The sequence below is a fragment of the Castor canadensis genome, chromosome 3, assembly GCF_047511655.1.
Source record: "Castor canadensis chromosome 3, mCasCan1.hap1v2, whole genome shotgun sequence".
NCBI classification, from domain to species: Eukaryota; Metazoa; Chordata; class Mammalia; order Rodentia; family Castoridae; genus Castor; species Castor canadensis.
Window position 1 is genome coordinate 29,221,522 of NC_133388.1, and position 14,912 is coordinate 29,236,433.

The 14,912-nt window shown below is 43.0% G+C and overlaps 1 protein-coding gene across 28 annotated transcripts in view; it reads right to left on the reverse strand.

Moving 5' to 3' along the window:
• Positions 1-14,912, reverse strand: part of Nrxn3 (neurexin 3) — a 1,521,272-nt gene that overhangs the window by 1,401,813 nt on the left and 104,547 nt on the right. For all 28 annotated transcript variants that reach the window (XR_012446073.1, XR_012446074.1, XM_074067424.1 and 25 more), the window contains exon 3: positions 11,064-11,081. Coding sequence is in view for 26 of the 28 variants with exons in the window: in XM_074067424.1 (XP_073923525.1) it covers positions 11,064-11,081 (18 nt within the window). In the remaining 2 variants the exon portion in view is untranslated. The remainder of the gene's footprint in view (positions 1-11,063; positions 11,082-14,912) is intronic.

Genomic DNA, 14,912 nt, shown 5'->3' on the forward strand with positions numbered 1-14,912 from the left:
AGGAAAGAGGAGGTATACAAGCTGAAGAGAAGTCTGCCACTATGGGTAGGACAGAAGGCACAGCCACTGGGGAAAAGAATGATAAGGGAAGGGAAAGAACCAAAGGCCACAACTTTGCCTAGACAGCCTTTCTCTGGGCAATTCTCTGACCTTCATTACAGACTTTAGTTTTAGTTTAGTGGTTCACTGACTGAGAACATGTGTAGCATGCTGTCTGGAAGTTATGATGACCTAAAGCTCAGAGACCTAGCTAATTTGTTAGCTACTGGAATAGGAGTCCAAAAGAATTGGAACAGAAGAAACACAAAATCTCATTTTAAGGGCTGGGCATGGTACTACATGCCATGATCCCAACACGGCAGGAGGTTGATGCAGGAGGATTGCAAGTTTCAGCCCAGCCTGGGCTACATAGCAAGACCCTATTTCAAAAACATGCTTTTTAAAGAACAAGTCCCTATCCCCCAACAACTCCCAAATTAAACTTTTTGATAATCCTATGTCTTCTCAGTACTGACTGTATCAAATTTAGGGCTTGGGTTCAGAGTATGGTGCCATATATTACAGGGAGGACATGAATCATGTGGAGTGTACCCAAAGGCAGATAACCAGAATTATAAGGAGCCCAAAAATAGGTCAAATGCAGAATGATTGAAGAAACTTCTATGTATGGCCCAAATAAGAGAGAGCTAGGTGAGGATATGAGCACTGCTTTCAAGTATTTTGAAAGTTGCATAGTCAACTCAAAGAGGCCAGTGTATTCAGCATGGACAGAAGTAGAATAAAAAGGGAAGTGTCACTTGTCAGAAATGCCACAGAAGAGACCTTAAGTGGGGTTTTATGAGATATCTACTAACCCCCCTTCTAACACTAAGATTCTTTGCTTCTATAATTCCAAAGAGGTCAAGCAAGCCATTGGATTTAACCACATGAAATTGCTGGTATTGACTGGTTCTGACCTATAAAAATAGAAATTTCAGTGGTTCAAACTAATTCTGAGGACAGTACTCATAATCAGAACAGAATATTTTTTAAAATATCCTATTATCAGCCAAACAGAGTAACACACAGCTGTAATCCCAGCTACTCAGGAGTCAGCAATAAGACGATCAAGAGTTTGAGACTGACCCAGGCAAAGTTATCAAGATCCTATCTCAAAAAGTGGAGGAGGGGACCCAGGACCATGACCAAGAGCACTTGCCTAGCATATTCAAGGCTCTGGGTTGAAGACCCAGTACTGCAAATATAGCCTATAATCACTATAGCTGAGCTACACAAACTTCCAACTAATCACCTAACAGCAATCATGAGCTAACACCGGAGAAGATTAAGCTTTTCTGCAAGCTTGACACAGTACTGAGGATGAGCTGAATAGTTGGATTGATTATGATGATGGCTTCCAGAGACACAAAAGAGAGTCTGTTGCTAAACCTCTATGGGAGGGTCCAGTCAGGCACCAGCCCGTGGGTTTTGCCTTTCTAAGGTGCCACCATGCCCAATCTGTATCATCTAGCCATTGAGAGGCAACCATACCAGCCCACCCACTGTTTGCCTCTAGAGCAACTTTATTCTGACAGCATGGTGGCTGGGCTGAACAGAAAGGGCTGTGTCCAGTCAAACCAATGAATCACCAACAGCTTCTATATGGCATAATCACAGGGAAAATAACATTTGCAGTGCATTCCCAATCTAGTTCATCTGTTAAAGAAGGAAGGAGTGGTAAGATTTCCTCATGAATGAATTCCACACATGGCAGAGAAATGAAGGCAGTCATGCCTGTCATTCTAAGTAATAATGACTTTTAGAAAAGAGACATTCCAAAAGAGAGAAAGTTCTTGCTATCCTACTGTTATCTCTGCAATTATTCTTCTTCATGAATGACATAAAGCTGGAAGGAACAACTAATGTGTCAGACAAAGATCCCAATACATCATGGTGTGCTGGATTTAACATAAGCAAAGAGTGCTCTCATACTTAAGTCAAATAAACCAATTGCACAACTCAAGAAGAGGAGAGAAATGGCTTAGAAATGCATGCAAAAGTAGTAAAGGTTTCCATTGACTCTAAGCTCAATTTAATACTATAGCAATTTCTTTAAAAAAAAAAAAACTAAGGTGTTTGGTGCTGCCATTAATAGATGCAGATGTAGAAAAAGGGAGCAATGGAACCACTCTATAATGAACTGATCCCAATTGTGCTCATAATATTGTATATTGTGTGGGCATCCTGCTTTGGAAAGGATGCAGGAAAAAAATGTAATTTTTTTTCAAAGAACAATGACCTGGATGAAAGAACTTAAAACACTTAAATGAGAAAGCCCAGAGAAACTGGAGATGTTTTAACCTTTAGAAAAAAAAAATCCTTAAAGACAAAAACATTGTCTTCAAACACTGGGAGTGTAATTAGATCCATTCTGCATGTCTCCAAGAGCTGAAAGCCATACAGGTGGTGAAAGCTGCAGTGACTGGGGAGAAGAAAGAGCTCTCAGACATCCCATGCTATTGGAATGGAATAGAAACACTAAAGGAGTTCATTGTCAGAAAGGTTCATTGACAAAGGGGTTCAGCCAAGTCTGAATAAACTCTGAGAGGGGGGATTCAAAACTCAGGTGCACAGACAGTTCTGACAACCTATCAAGTTCCTTCCATTCCGAAAATGCTAATTCTAACAAAAGTTTGTTAGAATTGTCACACAATGTGACAGGCAGTGGGGATACTGGCATGGATAAGTCTGGCTTTTCAAAGAGCAAGACACTCCCTGCCCTTCCAGAGCCCATGGTTACACCTATGGGAGGAGCAGAAACACATCTAGCTGTAATGTCAGGATGATGACTGTGCAAGCCCTACAACCCAAATGCCATTGGAACACAGACAAAGGGGGACACTCATCCCCTTTTTCCAAATATAAGATAGCACTAGATAGTAGCAGAGTGCCACTTTCATGTCCCCTCACCTTCCAGATCACTTTCTTTGGAACAGTGGTTATTTGAATCACCTGAGGAACTCTCTTTACTGAGCCTGGATCTCCTTCATTACCTCAACAGATGATTTAAGTGCTTATCAGTTTGCAAACCACTGTTCTCAGTAATTAGAAGTCTGGAGTCTATTCACAGCTCTACCTCTAACTGACTGTGGGATTTAGGGCACATTAACTTCTCTGTGCCTCTTCATTTTCCTCTCATCTGCAAGATGTCCTCTCAGGATCACTGTGACAAACACATGCAAAAGTGTACGGGAAGCACCTGGCACAGTCTATGTCACATAGGAAGTCCCATTGAAAGCTTGTTACTGCCATCACTATTTAAGAGACAGGTCTGTCTGGGGATCCTCTCTACCCCTCATCTCTTGCCAGTGTAACCTCTCTCTATCCTTCTCTGTCTCTCTCCTTCTTTTTGAAACATGGTCTCACTATGTAGCCAAGGATGGCCTTGAACTTGTGGTCCTCCTACCTGACTCCCAAGTGCTGGGATTACAGCTATACACCACTATGTCTGGCCCAACATCATTTCTGTAGTAAGCTGGCAGCACTAGCAAACCCTGGGCCACTGCGTACTCAGATGTCTCACTTTGTAGTCACAGCCAGCTGAGCTGCCCCACAAGAGACCTACTGTCCTGGACCCTGGGATGCATGCCATCTCCCACCCTCCTGAACCCAGCCAACTGACTAACTTAGCCCATGTCCTTATCAGACCTCTGTAGGCTGTTCCATAGCCTGGGAAGATATCCAGTGCTGACACAAACAAACTGTGTGACTTAGCTGGGCTACATGGAAGTTCTACAGCCTCATTTCTCCCTCCTGTACAAGGAAGGAATTCCTCTAGATAGCTTCTCTGTGGTCTCATCAATGACATTTTTAGGAGCACAAATCATTGAATGGGCTTTCCCAAACATCACAGTACATTTACATTCATTGTCCAGTGCTACGAAATGCCACCAACCTCCCTCATCATTGAAGCAATGAATAAATGCCCTCACACATTTGATGGGCTCAAGAGTGAGGTAGTAAAATCCCTCTGAAACTACAGTATACTGCTAGAGATTTTTCCAGCTCTAACTCTGACGTTCCTCTCCAGAACTGGGAAGTGAAATGTGACCATAACCAACATCCAAGTGGGTCAGCCTTCCTAAGTCAGTAAAGAGAGGGATTTTAAAAGACTCTAGAGAAAAAGCACTAAGGATCAGTGATCTGCTTCCTTGAGCTAGCCAAAGCTGGAGGCAGGCTGGGAACCAGCTCCTTACCACGCTTACTCACCAAGAACAGCTACAGGAGCCAAGGGGTTCTTCCCAGACCCCAACCAGGCAATTGGCTGGAAATTGAGTGGTGTTAGCCCAGCTGAGGGCCCCCTTCCAATCCAATTATGCACAGCAGAGATGGATTTCCCTACAGCCTGCATCCCCCACTGAGCCAAGCCCAAGATGGGCACTAAATATTGGTTTAATTACCTTCTGTCTCAGAGTGAACCCTCAAAAAAGGCAAAACTAAAAACTGAGTCCTAAGCACTCTTTATTCATTCAGCAAGCATTTATTTTGTGCCTATAATGCATTGAAATTGAGAGGACACAGTAGTGAACAGTCAAGCACCATGCGGACACCAGGGCCAGGCAGACAAAGGTTTATATACTGATCCGCCACCTTTTGTAGATGGTGGACCTGAGTCCGTTTGTTTATGGATAAGATGGACCTGAGTAACAGAATCTATGATCTGGGAATGTCTAAAGAATTCAATAATGCATGCAAAACTTAGCATTTCGGCACCTGGCTCAAAATACAAACTCAAAAAATGTCAAGCATTTTGCCTAATATGGTATTAAGAGGGAAAAACAAGTGGGACTATTGCCCAAAAGAACTGGAAAGAAAGAGACAAGATATGCTATAGGTACTACTAGAGTTGGGAGCCATAAATCTGGGTGATGAAAAGCCTATTCCTCAAGCAGAGAACCTACTCATAGACCTCAGAATGATGAAGCCTGAAAGAGCATCTGATTCAGATCCTTCGCTGTAAAGAAAAGAAGCCTTATGGCCAGAACTGGGAAATGAGAGGTGACATGACTTGGACAAAGACATACAGCTCTTGGGAAAATGGCAGAGCCCACAGAGCAGGAATCCTATACTTGAATTTACATCTTGAATCTACCATACCTGTTTCTGACTTTGGGCAAGGGATACAATGTCTTGGAGTCCAGGGTTCTTCATCTGTGTAAATGGCAGGTGCCTGGCACTCTTGATACTGGTTCTTTTGTCCCATCTTACTGGGATTCCAAGGCACTACTTTAGAGCAATACCTAAGATCTAACCTTGAGGGAGCTCTCACTGGAGGCATAAAGGTCAGGACCAATGGGAGAGAATGCAGGACAAGGAGAGAAGAGCAGGTGTGGTTAGAGAGTTCTATGTCATAGCACTGGGACCATACTGGACAGTTAAGGAAACCAAGCCACAGAGAAAGGTGGGAGGCTTTTGGGTTTTGGGGGATTTTTTGCAGTACTAGGGATTAAACTCAGGGCCTTGCACTTGGTAGGCAAGCAAACACTCTATCACTTGAGTCACTCTCCTAGCCTTTCTGGCTTTTAGTTTGTTTATCAGATAGATTCTAAAGCTATTGTTCAGGCTAGCCTTAGACAGAGATCCTCCTACCTCTACCTCTCTAGTAGCTGGGATTACAAGTGTGCACCACTACACCCAGCAAATTTTAAGTGTTCTGAAAGACTTCACCTATAAAACAAACACGTGCTGAATGGATCAAACGAGATGACTCATGATAACAGTCACTTTATAGGTTGCTTACTCTGTGTTAGGCACTGTTCTAAACATTGCGTACAGGACTTCACTTAACCTTTAGAAACTAGGATCCACAAAGGTGAATAGGTTATATGACTGGGATAGAGCCAAGCTGTCAATGTCAACCCTGGCACCTGGCACTGAGTCTGTGCTGTAAACCTAGGGTGGCAAATTCTTTCCTTAAAAGGCCAATTGGAAATACTTTAGGCTTTGCCAGCTATATGATCTCTATCACAACTACTCAGCTCAGCCCTTGCTGTTCAAAAGCAGTTCGAGACAATACATAAAGGAATAAGTCTGTCTGAGAAAAACAAACATCATAAAAACTTTGCATTGCCAATTGTTCTTCTTTTGATTTTTTTCAACCACTTCAAAATGTAAAAACCATTCTTGGCTCACAGGCCATACAAAACCAGGCCGCAAGCTGGATTTGGCCCTCGAGTCATAGTTTGCCAAGCCTGGCTCTATCCTATACTGCCTTCCTCTCAGTAGGTAAACTGTCCCGTGGAAAGTGCCAGAACAGTGGCAGACACAGACTCAGTGGTCAATAATGCTCATTCTTTCCTTTCCCTAATCTCATTCTCTCTCCTCCTCCTACCGACCAGACCTGTCACATACCTCATGATGTGCCCAGCATAAGAGATGAGGACTAGGGCACTGGTCTTCAGCAAGGTGAATTACAACTTGTTCAGTAAGGACAGCCCTGGTGGTCCCAAAGGGGAGGAAAGGCTGGAGAACTGAGGCCAGTGTGTCTTGGATGTTAATGTGTTTCTTTCAGGCTCTCACTAAGATGCTAATTCTGATTCAGCAAGTCAGGGTGGGGCCTGAGCTTCTGCTTTTCTAAGGTGCTCCCTGTGGTATGATGCTGCTGGTCCTGTGGTCACCCTTTGCACAGCATGTGTCTACACTGTCCCCTTTGTGTCTATAGACCAAGAGGATCCTTAGCACTCCCTCCTGACTGAAGGATCAAAACGGTGTCACTGGGCTACACTGAGAAACCCCCTGGAGAAAGAGCAGGGCTCAGGACAGAGATAAACAGGTCCCCTCCCCAAAGATAGCACTGAGATGATTTACACTGAAAAGGAAGACAAGGAGGGACAGAGGTCAAGGGCAAGTAGAGGAAGCCTCAAGCCCAGGCATCAGTTTCTTCCACAACAGCAGACAGAAGGCCTCCACTGGGGCTGCAGTCAGGAGTCCCTCCTCCCGCACCTGCCAGAGCTCTGACGGACTGAGCAAGAGGCCTATTTCCTCATTGGGCCTCTGAATAACTAGGGCATTTCCACAAGGTCACAGTTATTCATTTAAATTCCAGCTCTAATCAGCAGGCAGAGCCTGAGAAATTATCCGTTCTGAGGAGAGAGGCTGTCGGGGAGTACCACAAACAGCGCCCATGGCAAGACCAGAGGTGCTGGGGGAAGGGGCTGGAGGGAAAGGGAGAGTCTCACACCACAGGTCCGCCACCTAGATCCTTCTACCACCCTCCCTGCTTCCTCACCTCCAAATGGCTTCTTTCCCCCTTGGAAGAGAGTTCTGGAACATGCAGAAGGGGGGAAAGGATTGAAGGCAGGGCAGGGATGGACCTATCCATTCCTGCCCCACAAGCAGCCCAGGGCAGTCAATGACAAATCCCATGGGCAAAAGCAAGGGATTAGGCACCTGGCAGGGGTCCTTTCCAGGCCACAAATGGGTTACATGGCTTCGATGTTCTTTCCCTTCTTTGGGCTTCAGTTTCCTTCTCCAAAAACTGTATTCCTTAAACAGGATACCCTTTGAGATCTGCTGTAGGGTCATGAGATCCTACAGACTCACGACGCCCCTCATGCTTATGGCCACTCTCTCTGTTCAGTCAAGATTTGGGAGGGTCTATCATGGGCCATGCATCATGTGACAGCCCACAGCACCACAGAACTGACAGGATTAGAAGGACAAGAGCACAGGGTCTGGAGGCATAAGAATCTGCAATCCTGGTTTAGTCATTAGCCAAAAGTGACCATGGAGGTTACGAAGATCCTTAAGACTGCTTTTCCCACAAGTAGTGCAGAAGGTAATGCCCACCTGGAGGGCCTGACACGAAGAGTTAAGTGAGACGATACTAGAAAGATGTCAGAGCCATCTCCCTACCTCCTGCAGGTTAGCAAGCCACAGATGCTTGCTGTTGCTTTTCTTATTCCATATCTCCTTCTCAAAGACTAGGAGGAGATTTTGTGGACGTTCCCACAGGGCAGTCAAGTGTAGCACCTGCCCCTTTGCTCTGGGTGTCCAGGATTCATTCCTGAAGTCCTCAGTCAAAGGTGTTGCCTGCCAACCTTTTCTCAGACTGTGTTTTAGAGTAGGGTTACTTCTAACCAGTCTCCTCGGCATGCAAAATTTATCAATTAATCAATCGTTCCTTTATAGTCTTCCAGCGGCCCCTGGGTAAACAGTTACATTAGCTCATAAAATCCCCAATTTGTCTTCCTGAGGGAAAGTAAAAAAAAAAATCAGAGAACCACTAACGGCTTCTAATGTCAGAGCCATAGACGCTGCTGGCTCCAGATTGCCTGGCCAGGAGTTTAGAAAGAGGGAAGGCCACCCACTGACCTTGGCCAGAGCCAGGCCAGCTCAGGCTGTCTCCTACTATGTCCAGGGCCACAACAGAAGGAGCTGAACCAGTGATTTTGTTCTTAAGACTCAGGAACAAAGAAAAGCAAATAATTGAAGAAGTAACAGGATTTGCAATCAGCCCTGTTCACTTAAGGGCAGAACGAAGGTGCACAAAGCTTGAAATGCAGCTGAAATCCCTCTTGGTCCTACTACTCACTAGCATGGCATATCACTTAACTTTCCTGGGCCTCAACTTCTTCAGTGATAAAATGGAGCTCAGGCCACATACCTCAGAGGGACATTAAGACAATAAATGTAATAATGAAATGGAACTGGAGGCAGGTAGTAACTTGCTGTTACCTGAGGAAGGATCACCCACAGACCTTCACTCCTTTTGGTAACTAGAAAGAAGGCCTATGGTCTTCCCCACCCTGGACCAATATAGTACCTCTGTGAGAATAAGAAAAGGATGCCCTTTGGTTGAAGGCAATCACAGGGTCACAGGCTAGGAAAGAGGAATGCAGGCTGATTTCAGCCCCCATTTGTTCCTAGCTGGGAGCAAGTACCATATGCATAATCCTAAGTGGTAAACCCTGGTCACATGTCTGCCATGAACCAGGAAAAGTAGAGGGTAAAGCAAGTAGCACTTTGTCAACTAAAACATGAGGTTTTAAAGCTGAGCATAGTATCTCACATTTGTAATCCTAGATACTTGAGATACTGAAACCAGGAGTATCACACCCATATCAACTAATAAAAGCTGGTACAATGGCACACACCTTTCATGCCAGCTACACAGTAAGCATTTGTCAGAGGATCTGCATTCAGGCCATCCTGGCATAAAAGCAAGACCCTATCTCAAAAATAACCAAAGTAAAAAGGACTGTGGGCATGGCTCAAGTGGTAGAGCACCTGTCTGGCAAGTGTAAGACCCTGAGTTCAAACTTCTATACTTCCAAAAAGAAAATTGAGGTTTTAGGCTTATTTTGTCATTTCCTTGAGGTATACTAGCAAACACCCTCCTATTAGAGAGGCCTTCCCTGACCATCCTCTGTAAATCAGGAACTTCTCCTTTATACTACTCCATTTTTCTCCACACCACTTATTAATTACCACCTGACAACAAATATTAATATATACATATGCATAATGTGTAATGTCTGTATGTTATTGTTTTAGTTCGCTGTCTGCCTCTGTTTATACCAAAAGGTACTGAAGACAGAGAGTATATTCTGTTTTGTTCACAATGTCTGGCCCATAGACATTTGTTGAGTGAATGATTCAACTGAAATATTATTAAATAGAAAGAATGAATTTAAGGCTATCATCCTAGGAAATGTTGCCCTGAACTTTGGTTCAAATACCAACAATTTTTAAAGATGGAAGGCAGGCAGATAAAAACAGAAAATACTCTGACCTTTGTATGAGGTGAGGATAACTGTGTTATTCTCTTATGTTGTGTAACATCCCATATAGAGCAATGATCACATAGACCCTACTTAAGACTGGTTCATTGTTTTAGACATTGAAAAACAATAAAGGATAAATTCATTTGGAAAGAGGGCTGCTAATAAAATTTCACATTAGTGCTAAGTAAAAATAGACAAAGAAATAGTAGTACCATTAGGAAATACATGAGAGTTTCAGTCATCAATAATTTTCAATGATGGCCCCCAGCATGAACCAGGGCAGTATGCATGGGCTCTAGAGTCAAAGACCTAAGTTCAAATGCCAGTACCACCACCGACAAGTTCTATGGTCTGGAGCAAAACTGCTTAACTTGTTGGGCCCTAAATTTCCTGCTTATTAAAGTGGATAAAACAATACCTATCTTATTCTGATCCTATAAAGACTAAGTGTTAAGAGAGCTAAATAGGAAAATATGTAACAGTGTCTAAGATGATGCTCCCTTCCTATTTGATAGTTAATTCTTCTTCTTAACTCAATTTTCTAACCAGTTTAGAATAGACTTCAAACCATTATAAATCATCTGACTCTTCAGGTACATCATCTCATATGATTCTATACATATGTATATGTATATGGTCAAAAATACATCCACAGTGCTTAAAACTGGGACTCTGGTTGAGTATACATTTTAAACAGATAAATGTACAATTACCATAAAAATGTTCTTTCCATTTTTCTACTGACAAAGCCATTCAACCAAACAAATACTATTTTTTTACAGTGAGCATGTATTACTTACCTATCCAAGAAAAATAAATATTTGCTAATTTCATTGTGGAGGAAATAGGCATTTCTTAGAATAAAAAGAAAGAAACCTTTATTCAACCACGTCATATTTTCCGTGCTGAGCATGAATACATTCAACTTTCAACCACATGAAGCTGTAGAAGATAAGCAGATTCGTGGGCAAATGCTCATTAAACTGGCAAACATATCTAAGAACACCATTTTAAATATTTTCAGAAAATGCTAATTTTCCACTTCTTTGATTCACACAGAACTCAGAAGGAAGTGATCATATAAGTCACAGAACCATATTCCTTTGGTTTTAAAATGGTTCTTCAAAACCAACATAAATCCATCAATTCAAGGTATTTCTTCTTCTAAACTTAAATCAGGAAAAATACAATATATTTAGATTTTCATCACTGGAAAAAAGGGGTCACTTCAGAGTCAAACCATGCACAATCTAGCAGAGGGGAAATTCCCACAGCAACTATGCAAATGCAAAAACTCACCTGGACCTTGACTGACATCTATGGCAGCATTTTCAAAGGGAGGGAAAGGGCGAGGAGAGAGAAAGGGAGAATAGTGTTAGCAGCACACACACACACAATGCAATATGCCCTTGCATGACTGTGATAGTCATGCAAGCACCAAAAGATGCACTTAGTACTACTTTCACCCAAAACCACCCATGCAAGCCTTTTCACTGTGCATGTAGCTAGAAAGGTAAGCTTCCCATCTGTCCGGAAATACATCATCCTGGAATCAGATAGGACTCCAAAGAGTCAAGCAAACTGGAATCCTGCAAGAATATTGGTTAAAATATTCTGGTTGATTTCTGCACACTGATACCCAAGAAAATCCTCCTTCTATCTAGATACCAGACACTGAATACGAAGTCAAGCAAGGTTTCCCAGCAGAGAGAAAAATTAATAAGCCACTCCCTGGAGGAACAAAGAAAAAGAGGTATCAGAGGTAAGAGCTAGTTGCAATATTATTCACCACAGAGGACTGATCACAAAACAGTTACAATTCCTTCCCTTCCTAGTGGCCCCAGTGACCATTCTTCATCACAGACAGCAGTGTGTATATGAGACTGGGTGTGAGTAGAGCATCCACCATACAAATGGAAATTTTGCCTACTCCCTTGTTTTTTTCCCCTTGTTTTTCACTCCATCACTAATGACAAGAATTGTCCTTGGAAATCATTTTTGACAACTACAAATAAACACCCAACTCTGGAAAGGTTGACATTTGAATAAAGCCAATGAATTTTCAAAACATAAAGAAGTGTTCACTCCCATCATCTCTATGAACAACACAATCTCCTCCTCCTCCCACCCTCAAATATGAAATTGAATTGGGCTGGGAAAGCCTATCAAGAGTAGCCCAAGGGCATTGTCAAGACACAAGACCAAGTCTGACATTCCCATAGCATATCCCATAGCACAGGAAGGTCAAGATACTTCTTCTGGAAAACACTAACCATCCAGGCAATACTGGTAGACTCAAGAGTTGTTGAATGATTGAATGGTGGATCCAGGGTGGCCACAGACATTAATTGTCTATTTTATTCTTTTTTGTTAAAATAGAGGGTTAAGAGGTTGACTTGTCCAAGTTCACACAGCTGTTTCAGAGACAGAGCCTAGAAAAACCCTTAGATCTCTGGAATCCTATCTAGTTCCTCATTCATTCAATTGAAGTATAGGTTTCTCAGAAGCATATGTGACCCAATTCAGGTTGCAGAGTAAAGAGAGTACTCTGAAGCCATAGAAAGCTGGGTGAGAGTCTTCCAGATGCTCCGTAAGTAAGTCATGATTTATCTTCTGAGGCTTTAATTTGCTGCCTGAACAAGGTAGGAAAATCGCTCCATGCCAATAATAAAAACCTCTGCAATCAAACTAGTAAAGCTCCAGAAAGTGCTTATGGCTCTTGCCCCAGGAAACTCAGGCTCTGACCAGACTGAGCTGTGCACTAGCATCTGGAAGGGACACACCACAATGGCTGAGAATTCACGCAGCACACACCCTGCATTCTCTAGAAGCCATATCTTCTCAGAGACTTCTAGAGTACTCTGAATCACTCGTCAGACAAACCACCTTTCAAGTTTTCTGGTGAGTTAGATTTAGGGGTGGAGTGGCAGGAAGGAGGAAGAAAAGAGGTGAAACAGAAGAGGTGGGAAGGGAAAAGCTTGCTGCATAAATAACCAAGTCGGGCCATTAACTGTGATTGATGGGTTGCCTAGAACAGTGGTCATTAAAATACCCCTTAATTAAGCAAGATATCAAACTATTTACATGTGGTGTTCTGTGGTGAGAATGTAAACACCACTGTTCATAGAAACACACTCTTTGAATGTAAACACCACTGTTCATAGAAACACACTCTTTGAGACAGGACTCCTTGAGCCCTCAAAGGTCTTTAGATACTGGTTAGCTGCCCCTTTGGGCATTGTAGTTATGACCTTGAACTTGGAGACAGGTCTGATTTCACATCCTAGCTTGCTCTGTAGCCTTGGGCCCATCATTGAATTTCTCTCTAAGTCATTTCCCTCAGTAATAGAATAGGAAAAATAACAGATCTTCTCTCACGGGGTTGTTATGAGAATTAAATGAGATTAAATGCTTGTAAAGCACTTAGTACAAGGTAAACACTGCATAAATGTGAGCCACACTGATTATTATCATTTTGTATTACCACAGACAGAAGTACCAAAAAAATATTGACCAGATGGCTCACTGGAAACACCAAGAGACCACAGGAATTAAGCCAGTGATTCTGGTTCAACCCTTTTACTTATGAATGAGGACAAATGCTCCAGTTCCTCCTTCTGTAATTCTCTGAATGAAGTGAGAAAAGCAGGAGTCTTGGGAACAGGAGCAGGGGTTGAAACAAATTCCATGCTTATTTATTTTGTTTTCCATCTTCAAGTTTTTTGTAGTGCCATGCATCCAAACACAGCATATGTTCTTGTCACAGAGGGGCAAGAATGCTACCCAGAAAACCCCTTTCACTAGGGATCAAGGTCAGAGCTCAGTTCCTGACTGTGGCAGTGACTGCGGGCAGTTAGTTCTGAGCCTTATTCCAACTTTAGGAATAGAGGCACAGAATCACCTGGCCCCTAGCCCAAGAAGCAGTGAGTGACCTGAATTTCTGGACTCAATTCTGACTGACAGAATGAAGTGGGAAGGGGGATGGGTAGAAAAGGAGAAGGATGTCCAGAGAGAAACTTGACTGTATCTAGCCATTGCGTTACCTCTCCAGCAACTTTCTCTCTGCCTGTAACAACCCCTAGCTGTCCTTAGAGGGACCAGCTTTCCCATCCTTAATTCACGTGGTTGGCAGATGTGACCCCCTCCTCAGTCCTACCTGAGCTTCAACGGGAGTCATGTGACTCAGGTCAGGTCATGAGCATATCCTGCCTCCTAGACTCAATAATTAGCCCAAGAACAGACATGTGACCCAAGTATAACCCGTGAGATTCTTCCCATGGTATTTCACTAGAATTATCAGGAAATGGGGTGTTCTCTTTTCTCTTGGAGCTGCCGGATTCCATCTTTGTTACCATGTGGCAACAGTTTACTTCAGAGTGAAGGCAACATCAAAGAAAAAGGACTTCTTACTATAATGAGATGGCAGCAGACCTAGAGTCAAGATCCAGCTCTGCAGTTTATCTATAGGTAACCGATCAGCTTCTCTGAGCCTTAAACTTCTCGTGTGTACAAGGAGCTCCTCATCGTATCGGTGGAGACCACTGAATTGTATCATTGGAGATCATCTACTCGCCACTCAATACCAACTCAATACAGCAATTGCAAGCAAGACCTTGCTTTAAATATCGAGAATACAAACAGTGAAATAGACAAGACTCTTAGATTTTGATGGGTGATATAAACAATAAGAACATGGTTATATGATGTAATGTCACCTGTGATTAGTACCATGAAGAAAGGATTAAACGGGGCAACAGGAGTCCCATGTCAGAGAAAATAAAGGCCTTTCAGAAGAATACTAGAACTGAGACCTGAAGGTGAGTCTTACATGTACCTGACAAAGACTGTTCAAAAAGGAGAAAGCAAATGCACAGGCTATAGGCAGGTACCACTCAGTTATTTCTACTATTAGGACAGGAGGGCTGAGGACTGGATGCTCCCATAACCTGATGCCTTCCTTCCAGCTCTGTCACCCACACACAGTCCTCACAGGTGCTCAAGAAATACTCAAGGGAAAACAAACCCTGATGAAAACTATTCCTGGTTCAGTCTGGAGTCATCTGACTTAGGAATGCCACACACCAAGCAGGGGTTGCAAAATGAGAGGAAGGGTTTGGAACCTACCACCATCCTTCACCCACTCTTGTT